The sequence below is a fragment of the Centruroides sculpturatus genome, unplaced genomic scaffold (assembly GCF_000671375.1).
Source record: "Centruroides sculpturatus isolate CEXI.00-Female unplaced genomic scaffold, Cexi_2.0 scaffold723, whole genome shotgun sequence".
Lineage (NCBI taxonomy): Eukaryota > Metazoa > Arthropoda > Arachnida > Scorpiones > Buthidae > Centruroides > Centruroides sculpturatus.
Window position 1 is genome coordinate 175,440 of NW_019385043.1, and position 18,576 is coordinate 194,015.

The 18,576-nt window shown below is 30.6% G+C and overlaps 4 protein-coding genes across 4 annotated transcripts; all 4 read left to right on the plus strand.

The window, feature by feature from the left end:
* The first annotated feature begins 491 nt into the window (after positions 1-491).
* On the plus strand, positions 492-1,313 carry LOC111633785 (putative fatty acid elongation protein 4). The gene has a single exon (XM_023378417.1). It carries the CDS (start codon positions 492-494, stop codon positions 1,311-1,313), a length of 822 nt encoding a protein of 273 aa, XP_023234185.1.
* A 4,289-nt stretch (positions 1,314-5,602) lies between these two features.
* On the plus strand, positions 5,603-6,379 carry LOC111633786 (putative fatty acid elongation protein 4). The gene has a single exon (XM_023378418.1). It carries the CDS (start codon positions 5,603-5,605, stop codon positions 6,377-6,379), a length of 777 nt encoding a protein of 258 aa, XP_023234186.1.
* Positions 6,380-8,079: 1,700 nt separating this feature from the next.
* LOC111633787 (putative fatty acid elongation protein 4) lies at positions 8,080-9,529 on the plus strand. The gene is made up of 2 exons (XM_023378419.1): positions 8,080-8,100; positions 8,698-9,529. The coding sequence occupies exon 2, from the start codon at positions 8,708-8,710 to the stop codon at positions 9,527-9,529; it is 822 nt and encodes a 273-aa protein (XP_023234187.1). The 5' UTR covers positions 8,080-8,100; positions 8,698-8,707.
* A 4,289-nt stretch (positions 9,530-13,818) lies between these two features.
* On the plus strand, positions 13,819-14,595 carry LOC111633788 (putative fatty acid elongation protein 4). Its single transcript, XM_023378420.1, has one exon. It carries the CDS (start codon positions 13,819-13,821, stop codon positions 14,593-14,595), a length of 777 nt encoding a protein of 258 aa, XP_023234188.1.
* Positions 14,596-18,576: the final 3,981 nt, after the last annotated feature.

The window sequence follows — 18,576 nt, forward strand, 5'->3', positions numbered from 1 at the left end:
ATATTTTAGAATTAAATTTTTTTAGAGCATTTATATTCATATTCAGATTAATACTGCCAACATTTAAATGATAATTTGAAAATCTATCAAACCTCTAAACAACGGACATTGACAGGAAAAAAATATAAGAACTGCCATTAGATCGGTGTGTTTAAAAATTATTTTGTTTGGGTTGTTATTTAAAAAAATCTATCTGAAAAAATGGCTGTTTAATTAATAGTGTCCGTTATTGGATGTTCGACTGTTATTTCTAGTTTTTACTTTTTATTGAATGAAACAGTTATTCGATTTATTATATAAAATCCACTAGGAGAGATGGTATTCATAGCACCTATTGTACTGGTGTTCGGTTTCTGCACCTGAGAAAAACTTATTCAGAGTAGATAGTCTTTATTGTTTACTTGACATTTCATCTATTTGTTTTCATAATGATATGAATGAATTATTGGATTTAATTACTAACAGAATTTTATAATTTCAGGTTGTCCAATATGAAAGAATCTTTCGGAAAATTTAATTTTACAACAATTCCAATGATGAAATTTGAAACATTCTTCGAAAAAGAAACAACCAAACTCTGGTTTAGGAGCAATTGGCATTACTCTGTTCATATTTCAATAATCTACTTATTTTTTATATTTTCCATGCAGAAATTTATGAAGAACCATAAAGCTTTGCAATTAAAGAAACCATTGATTATGTGGAACATGGCACTGGCATTATACAGCATTGCTTCTACCATAAGATTTATTCCCGTACTCATTCAAGTAATTTACAAATTAGGATTTACTTATTCGGTTTGTATATCGGAACCGCTTGCGGAAGTATTTCCTCATGCCATATTCTGGACAGTACTGTTTGCAATCTCTAAATTAATTGAGCTGTGCGATACAGTATTTATAGTTCTGAGAAAAAGAAAGTTAATTTTTCTTCATTGGTTTCATCACGTTGTTACGTTCATAGTTACGTGGTATTCGACAAAAAGCCTTGTCGGTGTCATAACCTGGCTTATCACGATGAATTGTTTTGTGCATTCGTTAATGTACACGTATTACGCAATAACCTCATACGGAATTAAATTGCCACGATATGTTGCCATGTTCGTCACGTGTATACAAACATTGCAGATGATAACTGCTATATTTGTAGTCGTTTGGGCTACTTTGAGTAAATGGAGCGGGTACGAATGTGATATTCATGATACAGCAATAACAGTATACTTTGTTGTATATGTTATGTACTTTTACTTGTTTATTCAATTGTTTTATAATTCTTATATCTCAAACTCGAGCATTAAATTTAAAAAATTTTAATGTCGTTCAAGTTATCTTTTATTATGTTAATAAATAAATTTTTGTGTTATGTGATTAAATAAATCAAAATTTTACATGAAAATTTTGTATTGTCATATTATCGTTTTTTAATCTTTATTGTTAGACTGCAAAAAATTAATATTTGGATATGATACTTCTGCATATATTTAAAATTTAATGGTAACTGCTTTATTAGCATTGTAAAGTGCCATCGAGAAGTTGCTCTGCAATTAGCTTATATATGGAAACAGCTTCCAGAACAGAGTAATGATGTCACTGTAGATTGCCATTGAAACAGTTAAATTTACCACGTTTCCGCTGTGTCGAATCACATGATCGAGGCGTAATGTGGTGCGGCTTTACGATCGCAGTGCATAAAAATTTTTAAAATATATTGTGGCCAGAAGAGCGAGGCGGTTAAAATGACAACTCTGGGAGACCAGAAATCACATCTGGGTGAACAACTTCTGAATATTTTTTTATTCTCCCGAATACAGCGGCTCCGTTGTCCGTATCACTCGATCACCAACGTTGTCTAGCCGAATATCAATTTCGAAAGACAAATTCTTTAAATATGCTAATTAAATGACTATTGTAAGAAATTTTAAAAATCGGTCTGTGAGGCTTCGATATTGACGTTGAGATAATTAAAATCCGATTGAAAAGTGTGACATCTAAATGCTAACCATTCTGGCGGTTATAATAAACATAGAGTATCATTCTGTGACATGTATTATCACCAGCATCATTTCTGTTGAATAATTAAAATCCTGAATCGTTTCTAATCGAAGAGTCTACAGAAGGGGCAAATGGAAAAGAAAAACCAAATTCCTGCCTAGTTGTAAAAGCGAAATACGTAATTGAATATCTTCGGATACTGACACCACAGCGGTAAAAAATTATTATATAACATGTTGTTTACATGTGTGAGAGCATATGAGTGCTCCTCTAAATGTGAACAAATTCTTAATATTTTACTAATTAGTTGCTTTTAATGTGTGTCAGGTTTTACGTTATAGTAAACCTTTCACAAAGACGTTGTCGACATTTAATTTGCATCTATTAGGCCACGATATGTATTTAAATGGTTTCAAAACTCAAATAATTTTGTATAATTCGAAAATGAAGAATATCTGCTATTTGTTTCTTTGGTTATTTGTGGTGTTTGGAGGAGCATGTCAAAATTTAACATTTTTTTTTTTTCGATGCTGAGTAGAAATAATGAAGAATGGCCTGGCGGTTAATGTGTCTGTATATCGTTCTAAACGTTATTTTATTTATTTATTTATTTATTTTGTGAAATGTATTCCATTGACATTTTTGGGATTATCTCATCACTCATTATTTTCACATGTTTATACCAAATACTTTATAAGTTGATGAGATACAGCAACCCTGTCTTAGTCCTTTTGATATCATATATCCTTCTGATATTTTTTTTCCAATTTTTATTTTCTTTGTGGATTCGCATTGTAATTATTTAACTGCTTTCTGTCTTTGGGCTATTGTTTCGTGAGTTTGATATAAATGGGGTTTAGCACAATTTAAAAAAAAGCTATACTATTTTCACTGTGTTTTACACGTGTAAACATTTTAAAAGGTTCATCTAACCTGATTTTCTGTCTTTGCACGCTAATTTTTATATTCGTCTTAATATTAGTTGCATTCACTTTCCTTTTATGTGGCTTTCTATAGAAAACGTTCTTTTTTGCTACATGACGAATACATTTCAGTCAACACGAAGTAATTTTCTTTTTCACATCTAACATACATATCTTCTTTTTTCCTACAATATTTATTATATTTTTAGGGACTTGTTTCATGAATGATCATATATTTTTTTCACATGTATAAGTTATCTTTAGTTTCTTATTTACGCATTTCAAAATGGCAGAGAATATAAAACATTTTTACTACTTTACAGCATAATAAATTCAAAATGTGCTTCGTAAGATCATGGTGTTAAGCTGAAAACGTTTGCAGATCTTAAAACAAACATTGCTCAGCAATTATAATAATTAGTGATTAATCAATAATTAATTTTTCTACTGTATAGAAAATAATGAATTTGTTTTACTTTTTTGTTTCTATATTTGTTCATTTGGACCTTGTTTATTAATCGGACTTTTTATACTGTTGTAGTTTCTGACTAACAAAGAGAGGATGTATTAGTTAAAATGCAAAACTAAATATAAATGAAATAAATGAAAAACAAAATTTCTTTATTTTGATTATTATAAAACTCTTGTCTCCCCTTAAAAATTAAATTAAATTTTTGCCATTTTACAATAATTAATAATATAAAAAGCTTTTTAATTAAAATGTCTTAACAGATAGCGCCACAACCAATTTTAACTTTATTGCCGGAAAAGTTGAACAACTCTTTGCTGGAATTAAATATAAATACCAGTAATTTATAACTTGATGGCATTTTATTAAATAGTTATATTTCAAAATAAATATATCTCGATAAATGGCTGAGACTTCACATTTTCTACGTTATTGAAGAGGGAGTTAAAGGCTTGATATCGAGTAAGGATTCAATCATATACAAGAGTTTTTTAGACTCATTTTGACCGTTGTAATTTCCTCATTCGCATTGTATACTTTCATTTAAGGTTAATTGTACAGCTAGTTCTTTTATGTTGTGTATTTTTTTATTGTTCTTCATGTTGTCTTTGGTATATATGTAATGGAAAATAATAATTATTGGAATCTTTATCGTAAGTCTTTTGTCATTACATGATCTACTCTGTCTTTGTGTTTTCCATTTCAGTATTCTTGTTTAGTAATAAGTTAAGTTTATGACTAGTTTTAAGATAGTAATAAGTTTGATTTAATACAGTTTTAAGTTTTAGTATATTCACAGTTTCTCCTAGTTGCTTCAGTTACGTTATTCAAATTATAATAAAGCTTGCTAGCTTAGTTTCTGTATTATTTTAGTATTAGTTTGAAGCATTTACTTTAATTTTAAGCTTTAAACTTTACTATGTCTAGCTTTTATGTATCTGCACTACTTACTAATGTATGCTACAATTCAGATTATGTTTTAGGCCTACGTCTTTGCGGCCTGAAAACTGCAAACCAACAATAATCATAGAGGGAGTTGTAACCTTTTGACACCGCTTAGAGTAATCCATTTTTTCTTCTTTCATTTTTCTCTCCCTACTATTTCGCTTTCGTTTTTTCCTCCCCTTGTTCCGCCAGTTAAACACTTAGTGTAAGGCCGTTCTTTGGTTAAAAAAATAACATTGATTATGCAAGATTGTATTTCGTTTCCAGAGAAGAACGTGTTACATTTGATAGCTACACGAAGCATTTCTAGAAATTGAGAAAAATAAAGGAAGAAAACTTGTCTAACAATTAATGTTTTAAATTTATAATTGTACAAACAAATCTAAAGGCAAACCGTTGAAAACTGATACTGTTTGCAAGCATATCTCAAGAATATATGCAGACAATAATCGTCTCATTTGGCAAGAGCAACTATACGAGTGTAAAAACGTGGTAGCAATCAGATCGATAACCTAATTCATGCGCTTTCGAAGTGACAATTGCTGGTTTATGCTGGTTTTTATAACAATTTCGAAAGAGATACGGTTTACAGTTAAAGAAGGAGGTTCTCCATTGCCTTAAGTTGTTTTTCCTTTTCTCCAGTTGAATGGCCAAAAAATACCATAAAAGAGACTTTACACAGAAAATCCTACATTACGATGACAAAACCACTTTTTAACCATCACGATAGACTGCTGTCATCAATTTCTCATATAGGCCTACTATGATTTAAATTTACTTTTTATATATTATATTAAAAGTAAATTCCGTGTAAAAAATTAAAATCTATGAATAACTATATTAAAAATAGATAACTTGTTTTTGCACAAGACATTTTATAACCAATCAATGTAGAGTTCATTACGTATTTATACTCGATATTTCAATAACAAATTTCATGCAAATACAGCATTTCTGGATGTTTTTGCCTCATATACGTAAGTACGATTCTTTTAAATATTATCCTATGTATTGTTTTTATTGTCCGTACAAGAAATTATTAAGTTCAGGTCGTATTAATAAGACCTATTGTACTGGTGTTCGGTTTCTGCAACTGAGGAAAACTTATTGAGAGTAAATAGTCTTTATTGTTCACTTGACATTTTACCTATTTGATTTTATAATGATATATAAATTAATTATTAGATTTTATTACTAACAGATAATTTTTTAATTTCAGATTGTTCAATATGAAAAAATCTTTTGGCAAATTTAATTTTACAACAATTCCAATGATGAAATTCGAAACATTCTTCGAAAAAGAAACAACCAAAATCTGGTTTAGGAGTAATTGGTATTATTCTGTTCATATTTTTATATTTTACTTATTTTTTATATTTTCAATGCAGAAATTTATGAAGAATCGTAAAGCTTTGCAATTAAAGACACCATTGATTCTCTGGAACACGGTACTGGCATTATACAGCATTGCTTCTACCATAAGATTACTTCCCGCATTAATTCAAGTAATTTACAAATTAGGATTCACTTATTCGGTTTGTATATCGGAACCACTTGCGGAAGTATTTCCTCATGCCATATTCTGGACAGTACTGTTTGCAATCTCTAAATTAATTGAGCTATGCGATACAGTATTTATAGTTCTGAGAAAAAAAAAGTTAATTTTTCTTCATTGGTTTCATCACGTTGTTACGTTCATAGTTACATGGTATTCGACGAATAGCCTTGTCGGTGTCATAACCTGGCTTATCACGATGAATTGTTTTGTGCATTCGTTAATGTACACGTATTACGCAATAACCTCATATGGAATTAAGTTGCCACGATATGTTGCCATGTTCGTCACGTGTATACAAACATTGCAGATGATAACTGCGGCATTCGTACTCGTTTGGGCTACTTTGAGTAAATGGAGCGGGTACGAATGTGATTTTAATGATACAGCAATAACAGTATACTTTGTTGTATGTGTTATGTACTTGTTCTTATTTATTCGATTGTTTTACATTTCTTATATCTCAAACTCTACCATTAAATTTAAAAAAAATTAATGTCATTCAAAATATCGTTTATTATTGTAATAAAATAAATTTTTGTATAGTGTTATGTGATTAAATAAATCAAAATTTTACATGAAAATTTTGTATAGTCACATTATCGTTTTTTTAATCTTTATTGTTAGATTGCGAAAAATTAANATACCAGTAATTTATAACTTGATGGCATTTTATTAAATAGTTATATTTCAAAATAAATATATCTCGATAAATGGCTGAGACTTCACATTTTCTACGTTATTGAAGAGGGAGTTAAAGGCTTGATATCGAGTAAGGATTCAATCATGTACAAGAGTTTTTTAGACTCATTTTGACCGCTGTAATTTCCTCATTCGCATTGTATACTTCCATTAAGGTTAATTGTACAGCTAGCTCTTTTATGTTGTGTATTTTTTATTGTTCTTCATGTTGTCTTTAGTATATATGTAATGGAAAATAATAATTATTGGAATCTTGATCGTAAGTCTTTTGTCATCGCATGATCTATTCTGTCTTGTTGTTGTCTTTGTCAGCATTCTTGTTTAGTTATAACTTAATTTTATAACTAGTTTTAGTAATAAGTTTGATTTAAGATAGTTTTAAGTTTTAGTATATTCAGAAATTCTTCTAGTTGCTTCAGTTACGTTATTCAGATTATAATAAAGCTTGCTAGCTTAGTTTCTGTGTTATTTTAGTATTAGTTTGAAGCTTTTACTTTAAGCTTTAAATTTTACTCTGTCTAGCTTTTATGTAGCTGCACTACTTACTAATGTATGTTACAATTCAAATTATCTTTTAGGTCTACGGCTTTGCAACTTGAAAGGAGAACGCCAATAATAATAATAGAGGAAGTTGTAACCTTCTGTACACCGCTTAGACGCCTTAGAGTAATACTTTTTTTCTTTTATTTCAGTCTTCTCTCCGTACAATTTCCGTTTTTCTCTTTCTTCCCTTTGTTTCCGCCGGTTAAACACTTTCTCTACGGCCGTTCTTTGGTTTAAAAAATTGGCATTAATTATGCAAGGTTGTATTTTGTTTCCAGAGAAGAACGCGTTACATATGGTAGCTGCACAAAACATTTCTAGAAATTAAGTAAAATAAAGAAAGAAAACTTATCTAACAATTAATATCTTAAATCTATAATTGTAATAAAAAATCTAAAGACAAACCATTGAAAACTGTTTGCGAACATATCTCACCAATATACGCAGACAATAATCATCTCATTTGGCAAGAGCAACGACACGAGTGTAAAAACGTGGTAGCAATCAGATCGATAACCTAATCCATGCGCTTTCTTCGTGACAATTGCTGGTTTTTATAACAATTTCGAAAAGGATAGAGTTTGGAGTTAAAGAAGCAGGTTCTCCATTGCCTTAAATTGTTGTTTTTCCTTTTCTCCAGTTGAACGGCCAAAAAATACCATAAAGGAAACTTTACACACAAAATCCTACACTATTAGCGATGACAAAACCACTTTTTAACCATCACGATAGACAGTTGCCATCAATTTCTCATATACTATGACATAAATTTACTTTTTATATATTATATTAGTAGTAAAATCCGTGTAAAAATTACAATCTAAGCATAACTAAATTAGAAATAGATATCTTGTTTTTGCACAAGATATTTCATAACCAATCAATGTAGAGATCATTACGTATTTATACTCGACTTTTCAATAACAAATTTCATTCAAATACAGCATTTCTGGGTGTTTTTGCCTCTTATACGTAAGTACAATTCATTTAAATATAGTCTTATGTATTGTTTATATAGTTCGTATAAGAAATTATTAAGTTCATAAAAAATTAAACAGCAATTCAATTTTGAACACAACTCATCTTGTATATTTTAGAATTAAATTTTTTTAGAGCATTTATATTCATATTCAGATTAATACTGCCAACATTTAAATGATAATTTGAAAATCTATCAAACCTCTAAACAACGGACATTGACAGGAAAAAAATATAAGAACTGCCATTAGATCGGTGTGTTTAAAAATTATTTTGTTTGGGTTGTTATTTAAAAAAATCTATCTGAAAAAATGGCTGTTTAATTAATAGTGTCCGTTATTGGATGTTCGACTGTTATTTCTAGTTTTTACTTTTTATTGAATGAAACAGTTATTCGATTTATTATATAAAATCCACTAGGAGAGATGGTATTCATAGCACCTATTGTACTGGTGTTCGGTTTCTGCACCTGAGAAAAACTTATTCAGAGTAGATAGTCTTTATTGTTTACTTGACATTTCATCTATTTGTTTTCATAATGATATGAATGAATTATTGGATTTAATTACTAACAGAATTTTATAATTTCAGGTTGTCCAATATGAAAGAATCTTTCGGAAAATTTAATTTTACAACAATTCCAATGATGAAATTTGAAACATTCTTCGAAAAAGAAACAACCAAACTCTGGTTTAGGAGCAATTGGCATTACTCTGTTCATATTTCAATATTCTACTTATTTTTTATATTTTCCATGCAGAAATTTATGAAGAACCATAAAGCTTTGCAATTAAAGAAACCATTGATTATGTGGAACATGGCACTGGCATTATACAGCATTGCTTCTACCATAAGATTTATTCCCGTACTCATTCAAGTAATTTACAAATTAGGATTTACTTATTCGGTTTGTATATCGGAACCGCTTGCGGAAGTATTTCCTCATGCCATATTCTGGACAGTACTGTTTGCAATCTCTAAATTAATTGAGCTGTGCGATACAGTATTTATAGTTCTGAGAAAAAGAAAGTTAATTTTTCTTCATTGGTTTCATCACGTTGTTACGTTCATAGTTACGTGGTATTCGACAAAAAGCCTTGTCGGTGTCATAACCTGGCTTATCACGATGAATTGCTTTGTGCATTCGTTAATGTACACGTATTACGCAATAACCTCATACGGAATTAAATTGCCACGATATGTTGCCATGTTCGTCACGTGTATACAAACATTGCAGATGATAACTGCTATATTTGTAGTCGTTTGGGCTACTTTGAGTAAATGGAGCGGGTACGAATGTGATATTCATGATACAGCAATAACAGTATACTTTGTTGTATATGTTATGTACTTTTACTTGTTTATTCAATTGTTTTATAATTCTTATATCTCAAACTCGAGCATTAAATTTAAAAAATTTTAATGTCGTTCAAGTTATCTTTTATTATGTTAATAAATAAATTTTTGTGTTATGTGATTAAATAAATCAAAATTTTACATGAAAATTTTGTATTGTCATATTATCGTTTTTTAATCTTTATTGTTAGACTGCAAAAAATTAATATTTGGATATGATACTTCTGCATATATTTAAAATTTAATGGTAACTGCTTTATTAGCATTGTAAAGTGCCATCGAGAAGTTGCTCTGCAATTAGCTTATATATGGAAACAGCTTCCAGAACAGAGTAATGATGTCACTGTAGATTGCCATTGAAACAGTTAAATTTACCACGTTTCCGCTGTGTCGAATCACATGATCGAGGCGTAATGTGGTGCGGCTTTACGATCGCAGTGCATAAAAATTTTTAAAATATATTGTGGCCAGAAGAGCGAGGCGGTTAAAATGACAACTCTGGGAGACCAGAAATCACATCTGGGTGAACAACTTCTGAATATTTTTTTATTCTCCCGAATACAGCGGCTCCGTTGTCCGTATCACTCGATCACCAACGTTGTCTAGCCGAATATCAATTTCGAAAGACAAATTCTTTAAATATGCTAATTAAATGACTATTGTAAGAAATTTTAAAAATCGGTCTGTGAGGCTTCGATATTGACGTTGAGATAATTAAAATCCGATTGAAAAGTGTGACATCTAAATGCTAACCATTCTGGCGGTTATAATAAACATAGAGTATCATTCTGTGACATGTATTATCACCAGCATCATTTCTGTTGAATAATTAAAATCCTGAATCGTTTCTAATCGAAGAGTCTACAGAAGGGGCAAATGGAAAAGAAAAACCAAATTCCTGCCTAGTTGTAAAAGCGAAATACGTAATTGAATATCTTCGGATACTGACACCACAGCGGTAAAAAATTATTATATAACATGTTGTTTACATGTGTGAGAGCATATGAGTGCTCCTCTAAATGTGAACAAATTCTTAATATTTTACTAATTAGTTGCTTTTAATGTGTGTCAGGTTTTACGTTATAGTAAACCTTTCACAAAGACGTTGTCGACATTTAATTTGCATCTATTAGGCCACGATATGTATTTAAATGGTTTCAAAACTCAAATAATTTTGTATAATTCGAAAATGAAGAATATCTGCTATTTGTTTCTTTGGTTATTTGTGGTGTTTGGAGGAGCGTGTCAAAATTTAACATTTTTTTTTTTTCGATGCTGAGTAGAAATAATGAAGAATGGCCTGGCGGTTAATGTGTCTGTATATCGTTCTAAACGTTATTTTATTTATTTATTTATTTATTTTGTGAAATGTATTCCATTGACATTTTTGGGATTATCTCATCACTCATTATTTTCACATGTTTATACCAAATACTTTATAAGTTGATGAGATACAGCAACCCTGTCTTAGTCCTTTTGATATCATATATCCTTCTGATATTTTTTTTCCAATTTTTATTTTCTTTGTGGATTCGCATTGTAATTATTTAACTGCTTTCTGTCTTTGGGCTATTGTTTCGTGAGTTTGATATAAATGGGGTTTAGCACAATTTAAAAAAAAGCTATACTATTTTCACTGTGTTTTACACGTGTAAACATTTTAAAAGGTTCATCTAACCTGATTTTCTGTCTTTGCACGCTAATTTTTATATTCGTCTTAATATTAGTTGCATTCACTTTCCTTTTATGTGGCTTTCTATAGAAAACGTTCTTTTTTGCTACATGACGAATATCTTTCAGTCAACACGAAGTAATTTTCTTTTTCACATCTAACATACATATCTTCTTTTTTCCTACAATATTTATTATATTTTTAGGGACTTGTTTCATGAATGATCATATATTTTTTTCACATGTATAAGTTATCTTTAGTTTCTTATTTACGCATTTCAAAATGGCAGAGAATATAAAACATTTTTACTACTTTACAGCATAATAAATTCAAAATGTGCTTCGTAAGATCATGGTGTTAAGCTGAAAACGTTTGCAGATCTTAAAACAAACATTGCTCAGCAATTATAATAATTAGTGATTAATCAATAATTAATTTTTCTACTGTATAGAAAATAATGAATTTGTTTTACTTTTTTGTTTCTATATTTGTTCATTTGGACCTTGTTTATTAATCGGACTTTTTATACTGTTGTAGTTTCTGACTAACAAAGAGAGGATGTATTAGTTAAAATGCAAAACTAAATATAAATGAAATAAATGAAAAACAAAATTTCTTTATTTTGATTATTATAAAACTCTTGTCTCCCCTTAAAAATTAAATTAAATTTTTGCCATTTTACAATAATTAATAATATAAAAAGCTTTTTAATTAAAATGTCTTAACAGATAGCGCCACAACCAATTTTAACTTTATTGCCGGAAAAGTTGAACAACTCTTTGCTGGAATTAAATATAAATACCAGTAATTTATAACTTGATGGCATTTTATTAAATAGTTATATTTCAAAATAAATATATCTCGATAAATGGCTGAGACTTCACATTTTCTACGTTATTGAAGAGGGAGTTAAAGGCTTGATATCGAGTAAGGATTCAATCATATACAAGAGTTTTTTAGACTCATTTTGACCGTTGTAATTTCCTCATTCGCATTGTATACTTTCATTTAAGGTTAATTGTACAGCTAGTTCTTTTATGTTGTGTATTTTTTTATTGTTCTTCATGTTGTCTTTGGTATATATGTAATGGAAAATAATAATTATTGGAATCTTTATCGTAAGTCTTTTGTCATTACATGATCTACTCTGTCTTTGTGTTTTCCATTTCAGTATTCTTGTTTAGTAATAAGTTAAGTTTATGACTAGTTTTAAGATAGTAATAAGTTTGATTTAATACAGTTTTAAGTTTTAGTATATTCACAGTTTCTCCTAGTTGCTTCAGTTACGTTATTCAAATTATAATAAAGCTTGCTAGCTTAGTTTCTGTATTATTTTAGTATTAGTTTGAAGCATTTACTTTAATTTTAAGCTTTAAACTTTACTATGTCTAGCTTTTATGTATCTGCACTACTTACTAATGTATGCTACAATTCAGATTATGTTTTAGGCCTACGTCTTTGCGGCCTGAAAACTGCAAACCAACAATAATCATAGAGGGAGTTGTAACCTTTTGACACCGCTTAGAGTAATCCATTTTTTCTTCTTTCATTTTTCTCTCCCTACTATTTCGCTTTCGTTTTTTCCTCCCCTTGTTCCGCCAGTTAAACACTTAGTGTAAGGCCGTTCTTTGGTTAAAAAAATAACATTGATTATGCAAGATTGTATTTCGTTTCCAGAGAAGAACGTGTTACATTTGATAGCTACACGAAGCATTTCTAGAAATTGAGAAAAATAAAGGAAGAAAACTTGTCTAACAATTAATGTTTTAAATTTATAATTGTACAAACAAATCTAAAGGCAAACCGTTGAAAACTGATACTGTTTGCAAGCATATCTCAAGAATATATGCAGACAATAATCGTCTCATTTGGCAAGAGCAACTATACGAGTGTAAAAACGTGGTAGCAATCAGATCGATAACCTAATTCATGCGCTTTCGAAGTGACAATTGCTGGTTTATGCTGGTTTTTATAACAATTTCGAAAGAGATACGGTTTACAGTTAAAGAAGGAGGTTCTCCATTGCCTTAAGTTGTTTTTCCTTTTCTCCAGTTGAATGGCCAAAAAATACCATAAAAGAGACTTTACACAGAAAATCCTACATTACGATGACAAAACCACTTTTTAACCATCACGATAGACTGCTGTCATCAATTTCTCATATAGGCCTACTATGATTTAAATTTACTTTTTATATATTATATTAAAAGTAAATTCCGTGTAAAAAATTAAAATCTATGAATAACTATATTAAAAATAGATAACTTGTTTTTGCACAAGACATTTTATAACCAATCAATGTAGAGTTCATTACGTATTTATACTCGATATTTCAATAACAAATTTCATGCAAATACAGCATTTCTGGATGTTTTTGCCTCATATACGTAAGTACGATTCTTTTAAATATTATCCTATGTATTGTTTTTATTGTCCGTACAAGAAATTATTAAGTTCAGGTCGTATTAATAAGACCTATTGTACTGGTGTTCGGTTTCTGCAACTGAGGAAAACTTATTGAGAGTAAATAGTCTTTATTGTTCACTTGACATTTTACCTATTTGATTTTATAATGATATATAAATTAATTATTAGATTTTATTACTAACAGATAATTTTTTAATTTCAGATTGTTCAATATGAAAAAATCTTTTGGCAAATTTAATTTTACAACAATTCCAATGATGAAATTCGAAACATTCTTCGAAAAAGAAACAACCAAAATCTGGTTTAGGAGTAATTGGTATTATTCTGTTCATATTTTTATATTTTACTTATTTTTTATATTTTCAATGCAGAAATTTATGAAGAATCGTAAAGCTTTGCAATTAAAGACACCATTGATTCTCTGGAACACGGTACTGGCATTATACAGCATTGCTTCTACCATAAGATTACTTCCCGCATTAATTCAAGTAATTTACAAATTAGGATTCACTTATTCGGTTTGTATATCGGAACCACTTGCGGAAGTATTTCCTCATGCCATATTCTGGACAGTACTGTTTGCAATCTCTAAATTAATTGAGCTATGCGATACAGTATTTATAGTTCTGAGAAAAAAAAAGTTAATTTTTCTTCATTGGTTTCATCACGTTGTTACGTTCATAGTTACATGGTATTCGACGAATAGCCTTGTCGGTGTCATAACCTGGCTTATCACGATGAATTGTTTTGTGCATTCGTTAATGTACACGTATTACGCAATAACCTCATATGGAATTAAGTTGCCACGATATGTTGCCATGTTCGTCACGTGTATACAAACATTGCAGATGATAACTGCGGCATTCGTACTCGTTTGGGCTACTTTGAGTAAATGGAGCGGGTACGAATGTGATTTTAATGATACAGCAATAACAGTATACTTTGTTGTATGTGTTATGTACTTGTTCTTATTTATTCGATTGTTTTACATTTCTTATATCTCAAACTCTACCATTAAATTTAAAAAAAATTAATGTCATTCAAAATATCGTTTATTATTGTAATAAAATAAATTTTTGTATAGTGTTATGTGATTAAATAAATCAAAATTTTACATGAAAATTTTGTATAGTCACATTATCGTTTTTTTAATCTTTATTGTTAGATTGCGAAAAATTAATACTTGGGTATGATACTTCTTCAGACATTTAAAATTTAATGGTAACTGCTTTATTAGCATTGTAAAGTGCGATCGAGAAGTTGCTCCGTAATTGGCTGTATATGGAAATAGCTTCCAAAACAAAGTAATGATCTCACTGTAGACTGCCAGTGTAACAGTTAAATTTTCCATGTTCCCAATGTGTCGAATCACATGATCGAGGCGTAATGTGGTGCGGCTTTACGATCGCAGTGTGTAAAAATTTATAAAATATATCGTGGCCAGAAGAGCGAGGCGGTTAAAACGACTGCTCTGGGAGACCAGAAATCACATCTGGGTGAACAACTTCTGAATATTTTTTTATTCTTCCGAATACAGCGGCTTCGTTGTCCGTATCACTCGATCACCAATGTTGTCTAGCCGAATATCGATTTCGAAAAACAAATTTTTTAAATATCCATTGGTTAAATGAATGAATATTGTACGAAATTTTAAAAATCGGTCTGTGAGGCTTCGATATTGAAGTTGAGATAATTAAAATCCTATTGTAAAAGTATTACATCTAAATGCTAATCATTCTGATGGTTCTAATAAACATAGGGTGCGTTCGTTAATAGCGGTTGCTCTGTGTCTCTGCAACTACAGGAGTGCGCTGTTGTTTGTAGGCATTTAGGAACGACGGCGAAAGAAAGAAAGATGGTGGCACCCGTACTATCGATAGTATCGTTAAAGAAGAATCTATAATTTTTAAAATATGCGTTTTTAGAGGCAAAAGAAGGGTACTAATTGTAAAATTTAACCATAAAATGAATTATTTTGCCGACAGAGCATTCAAAGTAGCCACGAATTAGAAAGCCAGCTACCAGTCGAAAAAAGTTCGAAAAGACACTTACATCACCGCGTGCACTAACTCGCACTTTCACAACTTCTAAATTTTCCTTCATAAAACCACATAATGGACCGTTAAACGAAACTATTTGAGTCACGGAAAACGCCATGTTGCTTTCCACCTTAAATTACTACTACAAGCAGCCGTTTTTGCCATTCGATGGCGCGCACTCCAGTTGGAATATAGGAACGGGGTCCGCAGGAATTTTTAAACGGATGCCGCTCGCGAGAATAAAAGAAGGAATAAAAGAACGCTACGCAGAGAAATAAAAGAACGCACCCATACAGTATCATTCTGTGACATATATAATCGCCAGCATCATTTCAGTTGAATAATTAAACAAATCCTGAATCGTTTCTAATCGAAGAGTCTACAGAATGCGCAGATGGAGGGGGGAAACAGTTTTCTGCCAGGTTCTAAAGGCGAAATACGTAATGGGGTATCTTCGGATACTGACACCACAGCGGTAAAAATATTATTATATAACATGTTGTTTACATGTGTGAGAGCGTACGAGTGCTCCTCTAAACGTAAACAAATTCTTAATTTTTTACTAATTAGTTGCTTTTAATCTGTGTCAGGATTTACATTATAGTAAACCGTTCACAAAGACGTTGTCGTTATTTAATTTGCATTTATATGGTCATGATGTGTTTAAATGTTTTCAGAACTTAAATAATTTTGTAATATAATTCGAAAATGAAAAATATCTTCTACTTCTTTCTTTTGTTTTTTGTGGTGTTTGGAGGACGGTGTCAAAACTTAACAATTTTTTCCATACTGAGTAAAAATAATGCCGAATGGCATCGCGGTTAATGCGTCTATCTACAGTTCTAAAGTATATGGATAACATACATTTTAATAACCGAACAGAATATATGTATTTGCGTAACAAACACTTTATTGCAGGTCGTTTAAACCATAACAATAATAAATATTAAAATAATCATTTTACTTTATTTTTATTATATATCTATATTCGGTTTATGGCATCTGATGTCTCCTTCCGATCTGCAGGAACCCGCTCCATTTCTCTCTATTCATACACCATTCCTCTTTAATCCTGTTTTCACTACATTCTAACTTTACTTCGTCGAACCATGTTCGCCTGGGTCTTCCTCTCTTTTTTCTTTTTTCGAGGAATGTATTCCATTGACATTTTCGGTAGTATATCATCACTCATTCTTTTCACATGTCCAAACCAAATACAGTGAAACCTCAGTATACGACTTCAATCCGTTCCTGATGTTTGGACTTATACTGAATAGGACGTATACCAAACCAACCTTTCCCATAAGAAATAATGTAAAAATGATTAATCCGTTCTCATGTAAAAAAATGGCCGGCTTTAAACACTTCGCTTTCCTGGCTAGTTCCTGCTTGATTTTTTTGTGAGATCAGCATGTATCTTTTAAGCTTTCTGACAAATAATTGCTTCTGAAACGCTGTCGCCAGCACACTGTTTTTCAGTTATCCAAAGCAAAAGCAATTTCTCGACATGATCTAATGTCTTCGATCTCTGTTTAGAAATTGATTTAACCTCTTTCGCAACGCTAGCGAATATAACGATGTCTTTATTTTCCACGATTGTCGATATCGTCGTTCTCGGAATACGTATGCAACAGTTAAATCTCGAACACGCGTGCCACCTTAATATTTCTCAACAATCTCTTTTTTCAGTTCCATTGTGATTCTAATCATCTGTTTACTTTTCTGTTGCCTTACATTTGCCTTTTTGAAATTTATAATTAACAAAAATAATAAAATTTTACTTACAAATTAAAATCAGAAGAAATTTAACAAAGTTATAAACCGTGGCACGCGAACGTCTGGTTTAGTACACCAATAGTGGTACTTCTTCTTAGATGGCGCGTATAATTGAATTAAGTCGTATACCGAACAAAAGTCGTATACCGAGCAAAATTTGTTTCATCCAAACAGGAGGTATTCCGAATTGGACGTATTCTAAAGCAGACGTATACCGAGGTACCACTGTACTGTACGTTGTTTCTTCTGTATTTCTTCCAAAACCGTCTCCTTCAATCCAATTAGGTCTTTGATCCTCTCATTAGTTATCTTTTCTCTTTTGGAGATTCTGTACGATCTTCTCAATGCATCCATTTTAACCGTTGTTACTTTTCTCTTCTCTTTCTCGATCATTCTCCATGCCTCTGCCCCGTATAATAGAATACTTTAATAATAGCATTATATATATATATATACTTTTTTTTTCTTGATCTAGTTATTTCTTCATTTCACCATATTCGATTTAATCTTTTAACTGCTCTATTACCTTGTACTAATATTGTATTAATTTCTAATGTATCTCTGCCATCTAGATTAATTTGTATTTTAAAATAATTACAATGTTCACATCCCTCAATGTTTTCTCTTTCTTCCAGTTTCATGTTGTTTTAGCTCCTCCTATGCAAAAATATATTCTTTTACTCGTGTTCATATATAAACTTCCTTTAAAACATTTCTCTTTTATTTTTCTTGCCATGTATTCCAGATCATCGTTATCTTCTGCCAATACCACCTGATCATCTGCAAATTGCAATGTAAACACCGGCTTAGTGTTATTCTCACAATACAACATTTATTTTTCTATGTTTTCAATACTCCTTCTACGTAGATTTTAAAACCTTGTGTGAAATTGAGGTCCGCGAGATCCCGTTCACTTTGTACAAGATGGGAAACATTTTTATAAAAAGAAAAGCCGAGAGAGCCTAAGAACTTTTACCTTTTCTCATCTCGTAACACCAGTTAAGAAATAACGCGTCTTAACTCGCGGAACTAATTTTTACACACCTAATGAAAAGGGGAAATTACGGTCCGGCAATGGAGTAACCCAAAACAAGAGAATTAATCAAAACCATGTTAATAAACAAAATCAAAATTATATGTAATAAAAACTAAATTTAAATACATAAAACAAATATAATAATATTATTATGTTATACGGGA

Excerpts from the sequence above, each read along its gene's own strand:
- LOC111633788 (XM_023378420.1), top strand. The coding sequence starts at position 13,819 with ATGAAATTCGAAACATTCTTCGAAAAAGAAACAACCAAAATCTGGTTT.
- LOC111633787 (XM_023378419.1), top strand. The coding sequence starts at position 8,708 with ATGAAAGAATCTTTCGGAAAATTTAATTTTACAACAATTCCAATGATG.
- LOC111633786 (XM_023378418.1), top strand. The coding sequence starts at position 5,603 with ATGAAATTCGAAACATTCTTCGAAAAAGAAACAACCAAAATCTGGTTT.
- LOC111633785 (XM_023378417.1), top strand. The coding sequence starts at position 492 with ATGAAAGAATCTTTCGGAAAATTTAATTTTACAACAATTCCAATGATG.